Source organism: Ranitomeya imitator, chromosome 8, assembly GCF_032444005.1.
Source record: "Ranitomeya imitator isolate aRanImi1 chromosome 8, aRanImi1.pri, whole genome shotgun sequence".
Classification (NCBI taxonomy): Eukaryota; Metazoa; Chordata; class Amphibia; order Anura; family Dendrobatidae; genus Ranitomeya; species Ranitomeya imitator.
In genome coordinates, this window is record NC_091289.1 from 191620564 (window position 1) to 191636564 (window position 16001).

At 42.5% G+C, this 16001-nt stretch overlaps 1 protein-coding gene across 2 annotated transcripts; it reads right to left on the reverse strand.

Annotated features, from left to right (window-relative positions):
• Positions 1-294: 294 nt before the first annotated feature.
• Positions 295-13648, reverse strand: ZRANB2 (zinc finger RANBP2-type containing 2). Of its 2 annotated transcripts, none has more exons than XM_069738274.1 (10): positions 13380-13648; positions 10439-10491; positions 10240-10348; positions 8588-8670; positions 8395-8471; positions 8139-8291; positions 6701-6852; positions 4535-4621; positions 2047-2208; positions 295-1229 (listed from the first exon to the last, which is right to left on the reverse strand). In XM_069738274.1, the coding sequence occupies exons 1-10, from the start codon at positions 13433-13435 to the stop codon at positions 1163-1165; spliced, it is 999 nt and encodes a 332-aa protein (XP_069594375.1). In that variant the 5' UTR covers positions 13436-13648; the 3' UTR covers positions 295-1162. The 2 variants fall into 2 exon arrangements, with proteins under 2 accessions (XP_069594375.1, XP_069594376.1); XM_069738275.1 differs by having other exon boundaries at positions 2047-2169; positions 13380-13518.
• Positions 13649-16001: the final 2353 nt, after the last annotated feature.

Genomic DNA, 16001 nt, shown 5'->3' on the forward strand with positions numbered 1-16001 from the left:
GCTGCATGCAAGATTTCCTGATCTGGCTATGGATGGAGAACCTGATGATATAGGATCCCAGAGTGATCCACTGGACAATGGGTCATAGAAGTCTATGGGACCGGCACCTACGAGTTTCCCTCCAGTGTTTCTACCCCAGAGCGATGGTACCAGGATGCACCACATTTGCCACATCCTAGTCCAGCAGACACCGCCATGTTCCTGACCGGGGAGGAACCTCTACACTTTCTTGCACACTATCGCATCATGTTCTCATTTTGCACCTTTCTTTATAAAACAGAAAACAAGAAGGAATTGCAGGAGTCAGGATTTTATTGTCACAGGTCTACAGAAAAAATAAAAATCACCATCCTAAAAATAAATGACCAAATCTGACAAAATACATGATCTTGGATTTCATTTCATTTGAGGCGTCCCCTCTGTTGGGTAAAATGTGACCCCGGAGAGTCAATACTAGAGCGCCGGTGCCTCAGATCCGGGTGTTTGTACATACTTAAATATTAGCTTTGTAAGAAGCGATAGGCACAAGATACAGTAATACTCGGCTTACATTCGAGGGTAGATGAAGCACAGAGAAGGGTAAAGTACCGAGGACACGGACTCCTATAATGGAGCCTGGGGGGCAGATCGGAGAGTGTAAAAGTTGCGATTTCATGAATGTCGCTGCCGCAAAGGGCCGACCTGTATATTAGAAGTGCCAAAGCTCTGGTGCCTGGCGTAATGCAGAGACTGAATAATACAGATACTTACCTTGTAACACCATGGATATATGATGGGTTTTAGCTTTGCACATTTTTTTTTTTTGCATTTTAAGCCATAAGGATTACAACGGATGAGAGTTCACATTATCCTGCTGTGTGGGAAGAGGCTTATAGTAGTATGAAAATACAGATACACGGCCAGAAGGATGAGACACAGAAAGTCTAAGCCATATTATTGCCACCTAGTGTGTCCCGCTTCCTATGATGAGAGGTAGTGGGAGCGCGGTTCTGAGCTTATGGCTTAAAATGCTACAGATGGATTAGGTTGGGTTTGGTTGTAGAAGAAGCACGGGAGCACGCGCCACCACTACTGACGATCGGGTGCTTCATCAGGCCTCTTATCTGCTCCATTTTTTTTTGTGTTTGTTTTTTATTCTCATGGAGTAAATATTCCTAAATATCTATTTCTTTTTGTAACTCGTAGATCGGGAGCCGGAATGAGACGATCCAGCTGGGGAATGTCTGCGCCTGCAAAACACAAAGTAAGAGTGGATTCCTGTCATTTCTAGATCAAACTACAGCCGCCTAGAAAGTAAAGATATAGATTCAACACACTATATAGCTCCATGTATGAAGGGAAAACAGCCCCAGTGACCGGGCAATGTACACCGATATAATCAGGAGGAGGGTAGAAACGTTACAGAAGAACTCCAGTCATCAGCTTCCCATCCATAAATAGCGACAAAGCAGTTACAACAATTACAAAAAGCAGTATTATAGTAGTTATATTCTTGTACATAGGAGCAGTATTATAGTAGTTATATTCTTGTACATAGGGGCAGTATTATAGTAGTTGTATTCTTCTACATAGGGGCAGTATTATAGTAGTTATATTCTTGTACATAGAGGCAGTATTATAGTAGTTATATTCTTGTACATAGGAGCAGTATTATAGTAGTTATATTCTTGAACATAGGGGCAGTATTATAGTAGTTATATTCTTGTACATAGGAGCAGTATTATAGTAGTTATATTCTTGTATATAGGGGCAGTATTATAGTAGTTATATTCTTATACTTAGGGAACAGTATTATGGTAGTTATAGTCATTGACTATGGAGGGTGTACTCTTAGCTGTGACTGAGGTTGTTCTTTAACAATGTCTAAGTGCTCAGCCATATACTAATAATCTGGAAGAATAGTCTGATGTTATACAGAACAGAAAGAGTGACAAGTAAACGATGGACACATTTTTAGACGACAGTATCCTAATTTCTCAAATCTTATATTTTCCCTTTTTACCCCTTCACTAGAATCCCCCCCTCCAGTTCTGCGGTAACCCAAACCTTTCTGTTGACCGTGATCTTGAGCGTCTTTTTTTGCGGTCACCAGACGACGATCTGGAGCGGCTTCTTTTCTTTCCCCTCTCTGAAGAGGATGATGAGTGGGAACTTGCACAAGATCTTTTTCTGGGGGAAGAAGAACCTCGGTTGGACCTGGAGCTGGATCTTTATTGATTAAAAATGGACAGAATTTAAGACAAGAATTTCAGAAGTAAAATAGAACAGATTTATTGAGCGTGGATTTCTTAAAATGAGAAAATCTGTGCTTGACATAAAAAACAAAACAAAAAACATGACTTACCTGTTACCAACAATTCCACGACAAGCCATCATTTTATGATAGGTGGGATTTGACCTCTGGGACCTACAACATCCCCAAGAATAAAGGGGCCGCTGTGCTGATTTAGTGCTGAGCGCCCTATTAAGTTTCCCCTTCTGCGATGCATTTACAGCAAGGCCATGGGAAGTGCAACAAATGTCAGAGGTCGCTGCCTCCTTTGTGACCCACATCCATCTCTACAAGGCGCATGTGGTGTCCTCGATCTCCTGTTTCAGTTGGTGGAGAGGTGGCACGCTCCATTCACAGCTATAGGAGTGACAAACTTAGCCGAGCTTTTACCGTACTCTCGACTTTATTTGGAGCCCCCAAAAGAGAGCTGATGCATCTGCCTTATCTCCACTCGTTGGTGGTCAGAAACAGACCTGAACGGGGGCCTCCTCTGGGGCCAACATTTGTCAGACATTAAAGAAGTTGTCCATTACTTTATCATTGATGACCTACCCTCAGGATAGGTTATCAATGTCTGATTGGTTAGAGTCCAACACTGAGCACCCCCGTCGACCAGCTGTTACCGATGTTGGCAGCCGCTGGCTGGAAGTACTCACTCGCAGAGCTGGCCATCTTTTGGTAGTGGCCAGGCCAGGGTACTGCACATCGGCCTGATTGATTTAAATAGGAGGCGGATGTCTAGTACCTGGTGGCGTCCGCCATTAGAAGACCGAGTAGCTTCGACAGGGAGTATTTCCAGCCACCGACAACAGCCGATTGGCAGGAATGCCAGATCCCGACCGATCAGGCATTGATGACCAATCCTAAAAATAGCAGATCTAATGGTGGGATCCCAGAGGAATATATATATTATATATATATATATATATATATATATATATATATATATATATATATATATATATATATATATATATATATATATATATTCACATCTAGTAAAGTAATGATATAACATTATAGGTGTAAGTGTATTAGATACTTAGGCTATGTGCACACGCTGCGGATTTTGCTGCGGATCCGCAGTGTTTCCGCAGCTGCGGGTCCACAGCAGTTTCCCATGTGTTTACAGTACAATGTAAACCTATGGGAAACGCAATCCGCAGTGCACATGCTGCGGAATAAAACGAACTGAAACGCAGCGGTTTGCATTCCGCAGCATGTCAATTCTTTGTGCGGAATCCGCAGCGGTTTTACACCTGCTCCATAATAGAAAACCGCAGTGGAATCCGCACAAAAACCGCGATAAATCCGCAGGAAAAACGCAGCGTTTTTGCCCTGTGGATTTATCAAATCCGCTGCGGAAAAATACGCAGTGGACCATTTCTACATGTGCACATACCGTTAAAAAGAAGCCTGGACATATATTTATGACCTCTTCTAAGACAGGTTATCAATATCAGACCGCTGGAGGTCCAACATCCAGCTAAACCCCCGACTTGCAGTTACCACCTCTGGCCGAACAAATCTAGAAAGCAGTTGTACTGCCCCACCATGTTGAATGTTTAGTGGTTGCTGCCAGGTACTGCAGCTAAAACACACCTGACAGGCAGGGGTTCCAGATGTCAGACCCCTATCGATCTTATGGTAAGCATAGGTCATCAATATACTATGCCCTGACAACCCTCTTAACAAAAACATGTATGCATATCTTTACTTACTAATAGTTTTCTGCCCCAACACATGAACAGGATGTGGGGGGAGGAGGGGGGGGGGGGGGGGGGTAAGAGGTGTTGGCTTATCTATTTGAACAGTCAGCCAGCCCCCTCCACACACTACATTGGACACATACCAAAACCGGAAACTCTGCTGTGTCCACAGGTTTGGAAGTGGAGCTACCAAATCCGGGACCAGAGCGGATACCTGACGATCAGGACACTTGGAATTTTAACATGTTATTAAGTTATTTATAAATGTGACAAAAGTTATAAATGTTTTACGGCTGGACACAAAATTGCAATCTACTTTTTTATCAGAAGAAGGGTAAGATGTTGAAAACAGACTCCATACAGGCATATCACTGCGCTGCTTAGCAGATCCAAAGTATATTTACAACCATCTATATATTTCAGCTGTGGAAGAAATGACTATAGGAACACGAGGACTAAAAACACCGATTTGTCCACCGCATCATCTAATATTAAAGACATCCTGAACCACTTGACTCTCGCTGCGCCACACAGCGTGGTACCCGCTATTCACCTTGATTTTGAACCGCGAGATTGAGAACGTTTTCTGGAGCTGGAACGAGACCTTGATCTGGAACTGGAAGAGCTTCTTGAACGGGATCTGAAAAAAACATGGCACATTTTTCTTTTTCAGCTCTTATATCATTGCATAGAATGACAGCAGTAAGCATTGCTGCTAAGAAAAGGGAAAACAGAAGTTGTTCATTGCGTAACAATGGATCAAATTCAAGATACATAAAGAGAACAAAACAACAAAAAAAAACCCCACACTTAATACTGTCTAACCCAAAAAAATAAATAAGGCTACGTTCACATTTGCATTTTGTGTGCTGTGTCGGCAACGCAACGTATAACGCATGCAAAAACGCATGCAAAACGCTGCGTTTTGTGACGCATGCGCATTTTTATAGCGCAAAAAAAATGCAACAAGCAGCGTCCTCTGCGCCCTGACGCTTGCTCCCAAAAAACACATGCATCACAAAACGCATGTTCATGCGCCCCCCATGTTAAATATAGGGGCGCATGGCGCATGCGTCGCCGTGGTTGCGCCCGACGCACCGCAAATGTGAACGTAACCTAAATCTGCCCCTTTGTTGAAAAGGTCGTAAAGTGACAGGTTGGGTTGGACCTTTGGGTGTAAGAGGAAATGAGAGTCTAAAGTCCCTCACACACAACTTATGATGGCGGGACAAATTGACCATATGAGGAGTACGCATTCGGCTGTCTGAATTTTAATGGCAGATGTATTAGTTTTCAGGGGGACAAGCTCAGAGGAGGCAGCATGAACATTCGGGGGGGATGGGGGGGGGAATCTGGAAAGACAGCCATCGGCCGAATTAATATTCAGCCAAAAGTTCTCTGCCCAGCAAAAATCAAGTTATTACATATCCACTGGACAGTTGACAACTTCCTGATCATTGGGGTCTGACTGCTGACCCCAGATACCGGCGGAATGATGACATTTCATCTCCAGTAGAAAGGACTGGTAGTGCACATGCTTGACCGCCGCTCCATTAATTTTCTATGGGGTTGCTGGAAAAAGCCAAGAGCTGCACTCAGCAGTTACAGAGGATGAATGGTGCGGCGATCAAGCAATTGCGCACAATTGCTGAAATTCCATTGAAGGAGTGAGGCCAATTATAATTAGTAATTGCTAGGTCTGATAGCACATATATATATATATATATATATATATATATATATATATATATATATATATATATATATATATCACAAAAAAATAAAAAATACACTGATGTAACAGCGTTACACAATGAGCGGACACTGAACTCTGCTTATACGGAGATGAAGAAATGTGACAACAGACTGCAGTGGGCCGCCTCAACATACCAGGGATCCTATAAAACTTAAATATTGTCAGGATACTGACAAGGTGAGATTCCCAGTGTGCGCTATCTATAGAATTCAATTTTAATACCTGATCACGTATGGAAACATCACTATAGAAAAAGAGAACAATACTGGTGTAAAATGCCCAGCACCGGATAAAACCAAGAGTGGCTCAGGTAGTGTTCCTACAGCCAGGAGCCGCTCAATGATTTACTATATCTGACCTGGTTTTACACGAGAAAATTCCCATCTTATAAGGTGATGGCACATCACCAGGTCAGATCTCATCAATCCTGAGAATACCACTGTCGTGTTGCACCCCATCACAGTTTTTCTATGCATTGCGGCAACGTGATAGATTGTTTGTGCAAACAACTGCAGCATTGTTCCATTCAAGTGAATGCATGCAGAACGCTCTGTACATGGGAGGGAAATGTGCAAGAAAAAAAAAAAAATCAAATTTAGCATTAAATCTGCTCCTTTATTCACAGGATTGGGGAAATGGGTGTCATTCATGTCAGACTCAAACCAAACCTGCAGAAGAGGACACTCCACGTCTTAGTCATATGCCATAACTTTATAAGATGCGAATGTTTCTCCAGAGATTTTCACAAGCACAGGAATAAAGAGCACATTATGGCCGCGCTATGCTCATTTAGGTTAGACTAGTCACCAACGAAAATGCACAAGACAACAGCGAAGAATAATATTTCACAATATCACAACTATCAGCTCTAGAACATTGAGTAGTATATAGAAATAAAAGGAAAAAAGTTAAAATAGATACTGACATTTTGCCAGGCTTTACCCTTGACCTGTACCCGTTTACCTGGACCTAGACCTTGAGCTTGTATGGGAGGAGGAGCGAGAAGATGGCGATTTAGATCTGCTGCGTGCGGATTTCTTATTTTTACTAGAATCTTCATCATCGCTGGCAAGATTGTATTTTGAAAGGTCGCCATCGTCATCCTCATCATCGTCCTGAAACAAATAGTTGGGAAAGTGATGTTATAAGGTTATTTGCTACAGTAAAGGAATTCATTGTTTTAGATGCATTAAAGCAAAAAAACATAGGAAAATTGGTTACAGAATTGTACAGATTGCAAGCATTGTCTAGAACTAGGTAAAAGCTTCTGCATGCACTGTCTAGGATTAGATAGATACACGATGCTGCAAGCACTGTCTAGGACTAGGTACACACTGCTTGTAAAGCCACTGTGGAGGAAGTAAATGCACAAAAAGTAAATCAATTCAGAATGGATGCCCGGCATTCTTCTACTAGAGAAATTGCACCTGCAGCAGGGTATATTCTTCCTGTGGCCCTATTTATAGGAAAGTCTGCTGCTTTCCTACTCAGATAACTGTAGTGCAATCACAAGTTCAGCCAGATGAAAACCAAAAAAAAAATGAACACTTTTGGCAAATTATAGTATGTGTATGAAAAGCTCCCAGCACTGTATTCTTTCAGCCAAGTACACAAATGCAGTGTACACCAAGACTAAAGGTCCATTCAGGCTACTTTCACACTAGCGTCGGCTCGTCGCATTGCGTCGGGCCGACGTACCGACGCATCTTGTGACAACGCAGCACAACGGGGGCAGCGGATGCATTATTACAACGCATCCGCTGCCCCATTGTGAGTTGCGGGGAGGAGGGGGCGGAGTTCCAGCCACACATGCGCGGTTGGAAATGGCGGACACAACGCACCAAAAAACGTTACAAGCAACTTTTTTGGTGCAGACGGTCCGCCACAACACGACGCAACAGTCGCACGACGGTTGCGACGTGTGGCAATGCGTCGCTAATACAAGCCTATGGAGAAAAAACGCATCCTGCAAACAACTTTGCAGGATGCGTTTTTTCTGCAAAATGACGCATTGCGACGTGCATCGTACGACGCTAGTGTGAAAGTAGCCTTACATAGACAGACCAGTTGCACAATACAGACACAGGTAGACCAACACGAGCAATAAGCACGGATTCGTACTAGATGGCTCCGTGCACACAGGCTGCCATAGTTCTCGCCAGTGTGATTTCTGGCTACACAGGATGATGCACCACTGAGAACAACAGTCTTTTATGCTGTGCAAAATATCATTTACCCAATGAACGAGTGTTTTGCTCATTTAATTGCGTGATCCGCAATATGTTGATATGCAAAAATAATTGTGAAAATATCTTGTAATGTTAATATCCCATACGTTGTAGCCTCAATTGGTGAGTGTCTTCACATTGTATCACCAAGCCATGTTTGGATTATGACTCACATCATCCAATTTATACTTTGATAGATCTCCTTCCTCTTCATCCTCCTCGTCACCTTCTTCCTCCTCTTCAACTCCGGACACCTTTTCATCACCTTTGACTGCAGATTTTTCACTGGACGGCTTTCCACGGTATTTCTTCTTTTTTCGTCCAAACTACAAATCATCACAAAAAGAAGAGAAATGAAATGTGCTCTAATGCTCCTATTCCCTTGTATTGCAGCTTGTTGTATCAGATTCAGACCAAATCCTCCTTTACCTCGTCGTACTCTCCGTCAGACTCTTCTCGCTCTATGTATTCTACGTTTTCTCGTTCATTAAATCCTCCGCCATAACCTGTATGTAGAAACAGGACCATACAATTTCAGCAGGAACAAAAAAAAACTCAATAAAAGGCAAATAGTTCTTCACAATCAAATCTGGAGGGGAGAATGAGACAAGAGTAGATGTACCTGTCCGCTCCTCTAGCTTTGCATACTTCGGAGTGTTGCACATGTTACACTCTGATCTTCTTGCCCAGTTTACATTTCCACAACTTAAAGAAGAAGAACAAGATAAGAAAACTGCAGAGAAAGATAAGAAAGCCACAAAATGTTTTCTCACAAAAAAAAAATAAAAAATTGGGGCGCGAGACAAGCGAGGACATTAAAGGCACAGAGAGAAGAGTACGCTTAAGGTACCGTTACACTTAACGATTTACCAACGATCACGACCAGCGATACGACCTGGCCGTGATCGTTGGTAAGTCGTTGTGTGGTCGCTGGAGAGCTGTCACACAGACAGCTCTCCAGCGACCAACGATGCCGAAGTCCCCGGGTAACCAGGGTAAACATCGGGTTACTAAGTGCAGAGCCGCGCTTAGTAACCCGATGTTTACCCTGGTTACCATTGTAAGAGTTAAAAAAAAAAAAAAAACACTACATACTTACATTCCTGTCGCGTTCCCCAGTGTCAGCTTCCCTGCACTGTGTAAGCGCTGGCCGGAAAGCAGAGCGGTGACATCACTGCTGTGCGCTGCTTTACGGCCGGACGGCCGGCACTGACACTGGGGGACGCAGGGAAGCTGACGCTGAGGAACGTGACAGGAATGTAAGTATGTAGTGTTTTTTTTTTTTACATTTACAATGGTAACCATGGTAAACATCGGGTTATTAAGCGTGGCCCTGCGCTTAGTAACCCGATGTTTACCCTGGTTACCAGTGAAGACATCGCTGAATCAACGTCACACACGCCGATTCAGCGATGTCAGCAGGTGATCCAGCGACGAAATAAAGTCCTGATCATTCGCCAGCGACCAACGATCTCCCAGCAGGGGCCTGGTCGTTGGTTGCTGTCACGCATAACGATTTCGTTAACAATATCGTTGCTACGTCACAAAAAGCAACGATATCGTTATGTGTGACGGTACCTTAAGCATTCCATCTGCGTGAAAATTATTCAGATGCAGATTACCACTAACTATAGGAAAATATGGTGCACGAAGTCACATCTACTGATACCGGCTGAGAAATGTGCACGATCAGCAGGTATCACATACGTGTATCCTGATGAATAGGGCAAGTGCACAATACCCAATCGTACATGCAACCCAACACATATGTGCAGACAGGACAATATCTGTACCGCTTACCTCCTGGCGCAGAAGTGAGTGCCAGAAAAACACTTAAGGGATGGTAACTAGGGATGGGTGGACCTGTGAATGTTCAGACCCGAAGGGTTTGGTTCAGGTACCCGAACTTGATCCTCAGCTCAGTGTGATCTGGCTGCCAGGCTGGGCGGTTGCATTACTTATGTCACTGCTCAGCAATGCAACCAGATGTAGCAGAGTTGGGGTTAGTCATGGCACATCATCATTCTGAATTAAAAGAAGAGGTGAGGACTACTTTGATTTTTTTATTTGTATTTTTATGAATCTTTTTGCTCATCTCTACTGAGTATATTTTATCCAAGGCAGTTTGGATTTTATTTTTTGACTGGAAAAGGAATGTAGCATCAGAGTCTACTACTAATGTGAGGCTTAGTCTGCCAAATACCAGTATACCCCCTTATTGTACAGTGCTGCGGACCACACGCAGATTTCTACACGAAGGGGGAGTCAACTTACGTTTTGCATTGCCAGTCATTGGCGCTAAATAATCCCCGACTCTTCTCTGCCAAAGTTTTTCCAATCTCCGTCCCTCCGGCTTTCATCATTTTTGCATCCGTTGTTTTTTCTTTAAATTAAACAATAAATCTAGATCAATTTACAACATAATGAGACATGTAAAAGAAAGAGTTAACATTTGATATCAACAAATTCACACCTCGTCCACATCGGTTGCAGCTTGTCCTTCGAGCGAAATTAACATTCCCGCATCTGAGAAAATATAAAAGCAAATACCGGTATATAAGAAGTTGCAGAGTAATTTGTGAGGTTATATATAGCACTGGAGATAAAGTCATTGTTCTATCCCCACTAGACAATCTACAATAAACACGAGATAACGCTCACAATAATATGGCTCCTCCAGGCTGAAGTTAATCATTTAACCACAGATCTGCCAGTTACAGCGCTTTCACCATGGTTTCCTGACATTTTCGCTCCATTTTCAAAACCTGCAGCAAATCCACTACATACAAGCTGCAATTCTGTCCAATATCTACATTTTTGCAGGGATTTTGTGAAACTGTCAGAAACCTACCTCACAAAAATCTTTAACAAAAGCATCTGTTTTTTCAAGTGGAAAACACTTCACGAATCGTTCGTTTACTATGGTGTTTGTTAAACCTGAAGGAGCTTTTTTTATTTTTTAAAGGGGCTTCCCGCTACTAGGACAACAACTCCTTCTTGAACTACATGTTCGGCTCCTATAAAATAAAAAAAAGCTTATACTCACCTCCTGGGTGGCCACTCGCTCTCCCCGCGGCTCTCGTGCGGTGTTGTGACACGTGACCCCTGCAGCCAATCAGCGCTGGTGTCACTGTCCCGACCTACTTATGTATTGATCATGAAGAGTAAGCCAGGGATCAGCTGCAGCCTGGGCCCACAGATCTCCATATCCCCCTCAGATAGGGAGATCTATGCTCCGCCCATAGATCTTAACAGCTCATTTACATATTAAGAATAATGTGTAATCCTCAGGAATAGGACATCAAATCGCAGATATCAAAGTATCATTTTATTCCGCTTCCTATGACCTGCATGCCCAGAGACGGCTCAAAAGGGACGATCCTAATGACAGGATGAAAAATTGACATCCAAAACAAACAAAACCACATTGTTTGACTTGTGTGAATATTTCCAAGATAATAAATGATCCCCTATGTCTAAGATAGCGGCTAACCTAGTGATCGATTGGGGTCTGCCCACTGGGACCCCAACTAATCCTAAGAACAGGGGACTTGAAATTGTCCCTTGCCCCTTTGTGACATGATCATGTGGAGCCAATAAATTGTCGTGCCAGCCAGGGTCCTGCCGAATATCGCGATCTCTGTCCTGCGGGTGCTGTTTTTACAATCTCCAGAATTCCCTGGTACAGCGGCATGGCTCCCCCTTTTTTGGGGTGTCCCCTTTCTTTCTATAGCTTTCCACAGTGGGGACCCAGGTCCTGATCTGCTGACAGATAGTGAGGAGAACTACAGAGTCAGGGGCCGTCCTGATTACAGGGGTACACCCTGCTGACGTGGGACGGCTTTTATATTTTATTGATGGAGACAGTGTGGACCACGTCCCCTGGGTTATTTACAGGCACTGCTACTATTTATTTGCTTACTATGGAGGATTTGCTCTTTTTCTTTTACTCTTTGGTCAGTCTGACCCTCACAACGGTATCGATAAAAAATGCAGCGAATACGATAAGGCTATGTGCACACGTTGCAGATTTGACTGTGGAATTTTCTGTGCAGATTCTGAATTTCTTGGCAGAAAACACAGGTCAGAATCTGCACCTTTTTTTTGGTCTGTGCACACGTTGCAGATTTTTGTGCAGATTTCTTCCTTTTTTTTTTTTACCCCTGCAGATTTCTATTATGGAATGGGTGCAGAAACGCAGCAGTTCTGCAAAAAGAATTGACATGGTCCTTTTTTTAATCTGCTGCGTTTTCCGTGCAGAATTTTCCGCACCATTAGCACAGCATTTTTTTTTTGCCATTGATTTACATTGTACTGTAAATCACTTGCAGATCTGCAGCGTGTGCACATAGCCTAATACCGAACGGTCAGATGGCTCCAATACGGAAAGAGAGACTTAGGCTATGTGCACAGGTAGGAAATGTGGTGCAGAATTTTCTGCACTAAAATCTGCATCTCCTGGCAGAATCCGCAGGTGCGTTTTTTTATGCGTTTTTGATGCAGTTTTAGTGCGTTTTTTATGCGGAATTGATGCGGATTTTGTGCAGATTTTACCACTGCAGATTTTGATCTTGGAGAGCTGCAGAAACACTGCAGAACTGCACAAAAGAAGTGACAGGCACTTCTTTGAAATGGAATTTCAAAGCGTTTCTGCACAGTTTTCTGCACAGCTTTTTTTTCACATTGTTTTACATTGTACTGTAAAGCATAGTGCAGTTCTGCAGCGTTTCTGCTGCAGAACTGCACTAAATCTGCACATACCCTTACAGTCATCAGAACTGCCACCGGTTGTATTTTAGTGGCCTTAAAAATGGGAAACAAAATCTGAACTTTAAGAAAAAATTAGATAGGATTCTTTTTTTTTTTTAAAGTTTAGATTTTGTTTTAAGTTTATTTTTGCCCATTAAAATACAAGCGCCCCATCCATGTATCGCTGTAATCGCCCTGGAGAATCGCGTTACCGTCTCCTTTCTGCCGCCCCATGAACCCCATTAAAAAGAAACTCTAGACTCGGCGACGGCGTTACATGTTTTCCACCATTTCGTGCTTTTTGGGGATTTTTTTCCCCTCATTTTTCAGTACATTTGGTGATAAAGTGAACGGCGTCATTCAATAACACAAGTCCCGGTAGGTACGGCCGCGGGGACGGCAAAATACGGTAATAAAGTTCTGGCTACTGAAAAAAAAATAAAAAATGCAAAAATAAATTAAAAAAAAAATAAATAAAACTTCTCCCGGACATGAGGGGTTAAGGGCGGACGTCTCGGAGCTGAGGAGCGGAGGTCGCCGGCCCCGGAGTGAGGAGACTCGTCCTCAGTGGCCGCGGCCTCCCCGCACGGCCGCCATTCCTCCATTATGCCGCCCCCCGGTCTCACACCCGCCGCCCCGGTCTCCTCATCATCCCCCGAACTCACTTCTTGTCCGGACAAATCCAGTCTCCGTCACTAACGCGAAAATTCTTCGTGGACATTCCGCCCGCCGTCGCCGCCGCCGCCTTCTGCTCTGTGAGGAAGGACCCTCAGCGCGGAGCGACCGCACTGCGCCTGTGCGACCTCCGGAACACCCGCGGACGGATCACACCGCTGCTGCGCCTCTATGTCTGCGATTAATAGAAGCGGCTGAATTACAGCCGGGAACGGGTGACATAATCTCCATCTTATTTTTAGCAGGCAAAACTGGAGGCAGCTATAAAAATACAAAGCCCCTCCCCATCGTATTAGCATGAGACGGAGGCTTGAAACGCAAAATAGAGGGAATAGAGATGACTACGCATGCGTGGACATCTAATGCGGCGTCATCTTGGTATTTTTTTTAACATAACTTTATTAAACATCACACTGGTTGTCATTTTTACAGATTGTGTGCTGCTAGGTGTATAGAGATACTGTAGGCCTTGCTGAGGAGTTACGTATCAGCTACTGCTCCCTGTTATCAGCCATCTTAATATATATGTGTCCCACGTGTATTAAAGAGGTTGTTATTAGCGTACACACATAAATCTGCCATATTGATGTCGCACCTTATTGACAAACGAGTCCAACGTGTCAGCAAGCGCTGAAATACAAGAAAAAAGCCTAAGTGCAGTGAAAACCCCACAATTCTCCGGTTACTTTTGTGTTTTATCTTTACATTGTTCGTTGTTTGGTTACAATGACCGGACGACGCGTTCCTCTGGGTCAGTCCGATTATGAGCGTTTACCAACGTTCTGTCGTTTTTTAGTTTTTTTTTTAGTGGTTAAAAAATTCCTGAACTATAAAAATAAAATGAATATCGAGTTTAGCCGCCATTTCCAGGCCCTTTTTTATGCTTCTGGTGACGGAGCGGAGCGACGGCTCGCTGGACTTCTGATTTATCTTTATGACATTTGCTTTTTATTTATTTATTTTTAACCCCTTAATGACCGCCAATACGTCTTTTAACTGACCTGAGATATAAGAAAATGGCATCCCCATACACCAGATTCAAGTTAGTCTGCAGTTAGCTATTAGATATTAGTTATTCGATTTTCATGTATGGCAGTTAGCTATTAGTTATTAGTTAGCTATTTGATTTTACATGCATGGTGAATTATACATAGAGTGGATATTGTTTGAATAAAATTTTGATCAGGACTTTGAGACGATTATTTTGACTATTTGTGGTCCTGGATTAGGTTAATCACATAAATCGCTTATGTCGAACATAATCAAACGCACTCAATTGTACGTAAGTTCAATTTGAAAACAGGTACCTGTTTTTAAATTGAACTTACGTACGATTAAGTGCGTTTGTTTATTCGCGACATAAGCGATTTACGTGAATAACTTCTGAACTACACATAGAGTTGATAATTTTTTTGACAAATATTATTCAGGACATTGATCTGGTCATTTTGAGTAGTAGTGGTCAAGGGTACCTGTTTTCAAATTGAATTTACGTACGATTGAGTGCGTTTGATTATGTTCGACATAAGCGATTTATGTGATTAACCTAACCCAGGACCACAAATAGTCAAAATAATCGTCTCAAAGTCCTGATCAAAATTTTATTCAAACAATATCCACTCTATGTATAATTCACCATGCATGTAAAATCGAATAACTAATAACTAATAGCTAACTGCAGACTAACTTGAATCTGGTTCCCCATACAGGTGATAATCCAGCAGCTGTCGGCTGTACACGATAGCTGACATCCTGCTGCATCAGCCACGATCAGTGTTTGCACCGTCCAAATCTGTTTAACCCCTTAGATGCTGCTGTCAATAGTGACTACATCATATAAATGGTTAACAGAGTGTGGGGGCTTCCGCTTTATCCCAATTGGTGCCCTCCAATCATGATTTTGAGGTCCTGATGTTTGCCATGGCAATTCATGACCAAATAGCGGCCATAGAGTCTGATGGCTGTTGTAACCTGTTCAGAAGTTAATGAGTACACATATATATAAAATACTAAACATGTAGTGTGCATTTACCAAACTAGCAAGCCTATAACATAATGCACAACTCATAGAAATATAGTAAACATAACTTTATTAATCATACAAGTAATCACAAGACATAAGTAAAAGGGAAAAGCAAAAAAAGTGGAAAGAAGTACGGGATAGCACAGGGACCACAATAACGTATATTATATAATCAAAATAAAAAGTAAAAATTATCTACATAGATACAAAAAATAATAATAACAACATTGGTATCCATGGAATGTAAAAGTGGGAATTATAGTCTGTAACGGGGGTATTAATTATCAAAAACCACATAGATAATGGTAATGCCACAGGGTATATTTTTCCAAAGATTTAGGTAATACCAGAGTATATGGACAGAAATATAAGTAAAAGACCATAGGTAAAAAACCATATATAAGTCATAAGCTATGTGCACACATTATTATAGCAGCAAAATGCAAATTATTTAACTAGCAGCATAGCATAGATATTGCACATTAAGTCCATCTGGCAGTGAATAGGAAGCCCCCTGCACAGCAATGTAATCTAAATAGTGGTACAATGTAAACACTATTACAATAGCACAAGTGTGCTCTAAATAAGT

Bases quoted from the DNA above. Each gene is read 5' to 3' on its own strand.
- ZRANB2 (XM_069738274.1), bottom strand. From the start codon at position 13,435: ATGTCCACGAAGAATTTTCGCGTTAGTGACGGAGACTGGATTTGTCCG. The intron at 8,671-10,239 runs GTAAGTTGACTC...TTCTTCTTTAAG, and splicing joins AATGACTGGCAATGCAAAAC to TTGTGGAAATGTAAACTGGG. The intron at 1,230-2,046 runs GTTTGGGTTACC...TGTGTTTTGCAG, and splicing joins AGATCACGGTCAACAGAAAG to GCGCAGACATTCCCCAGCTG.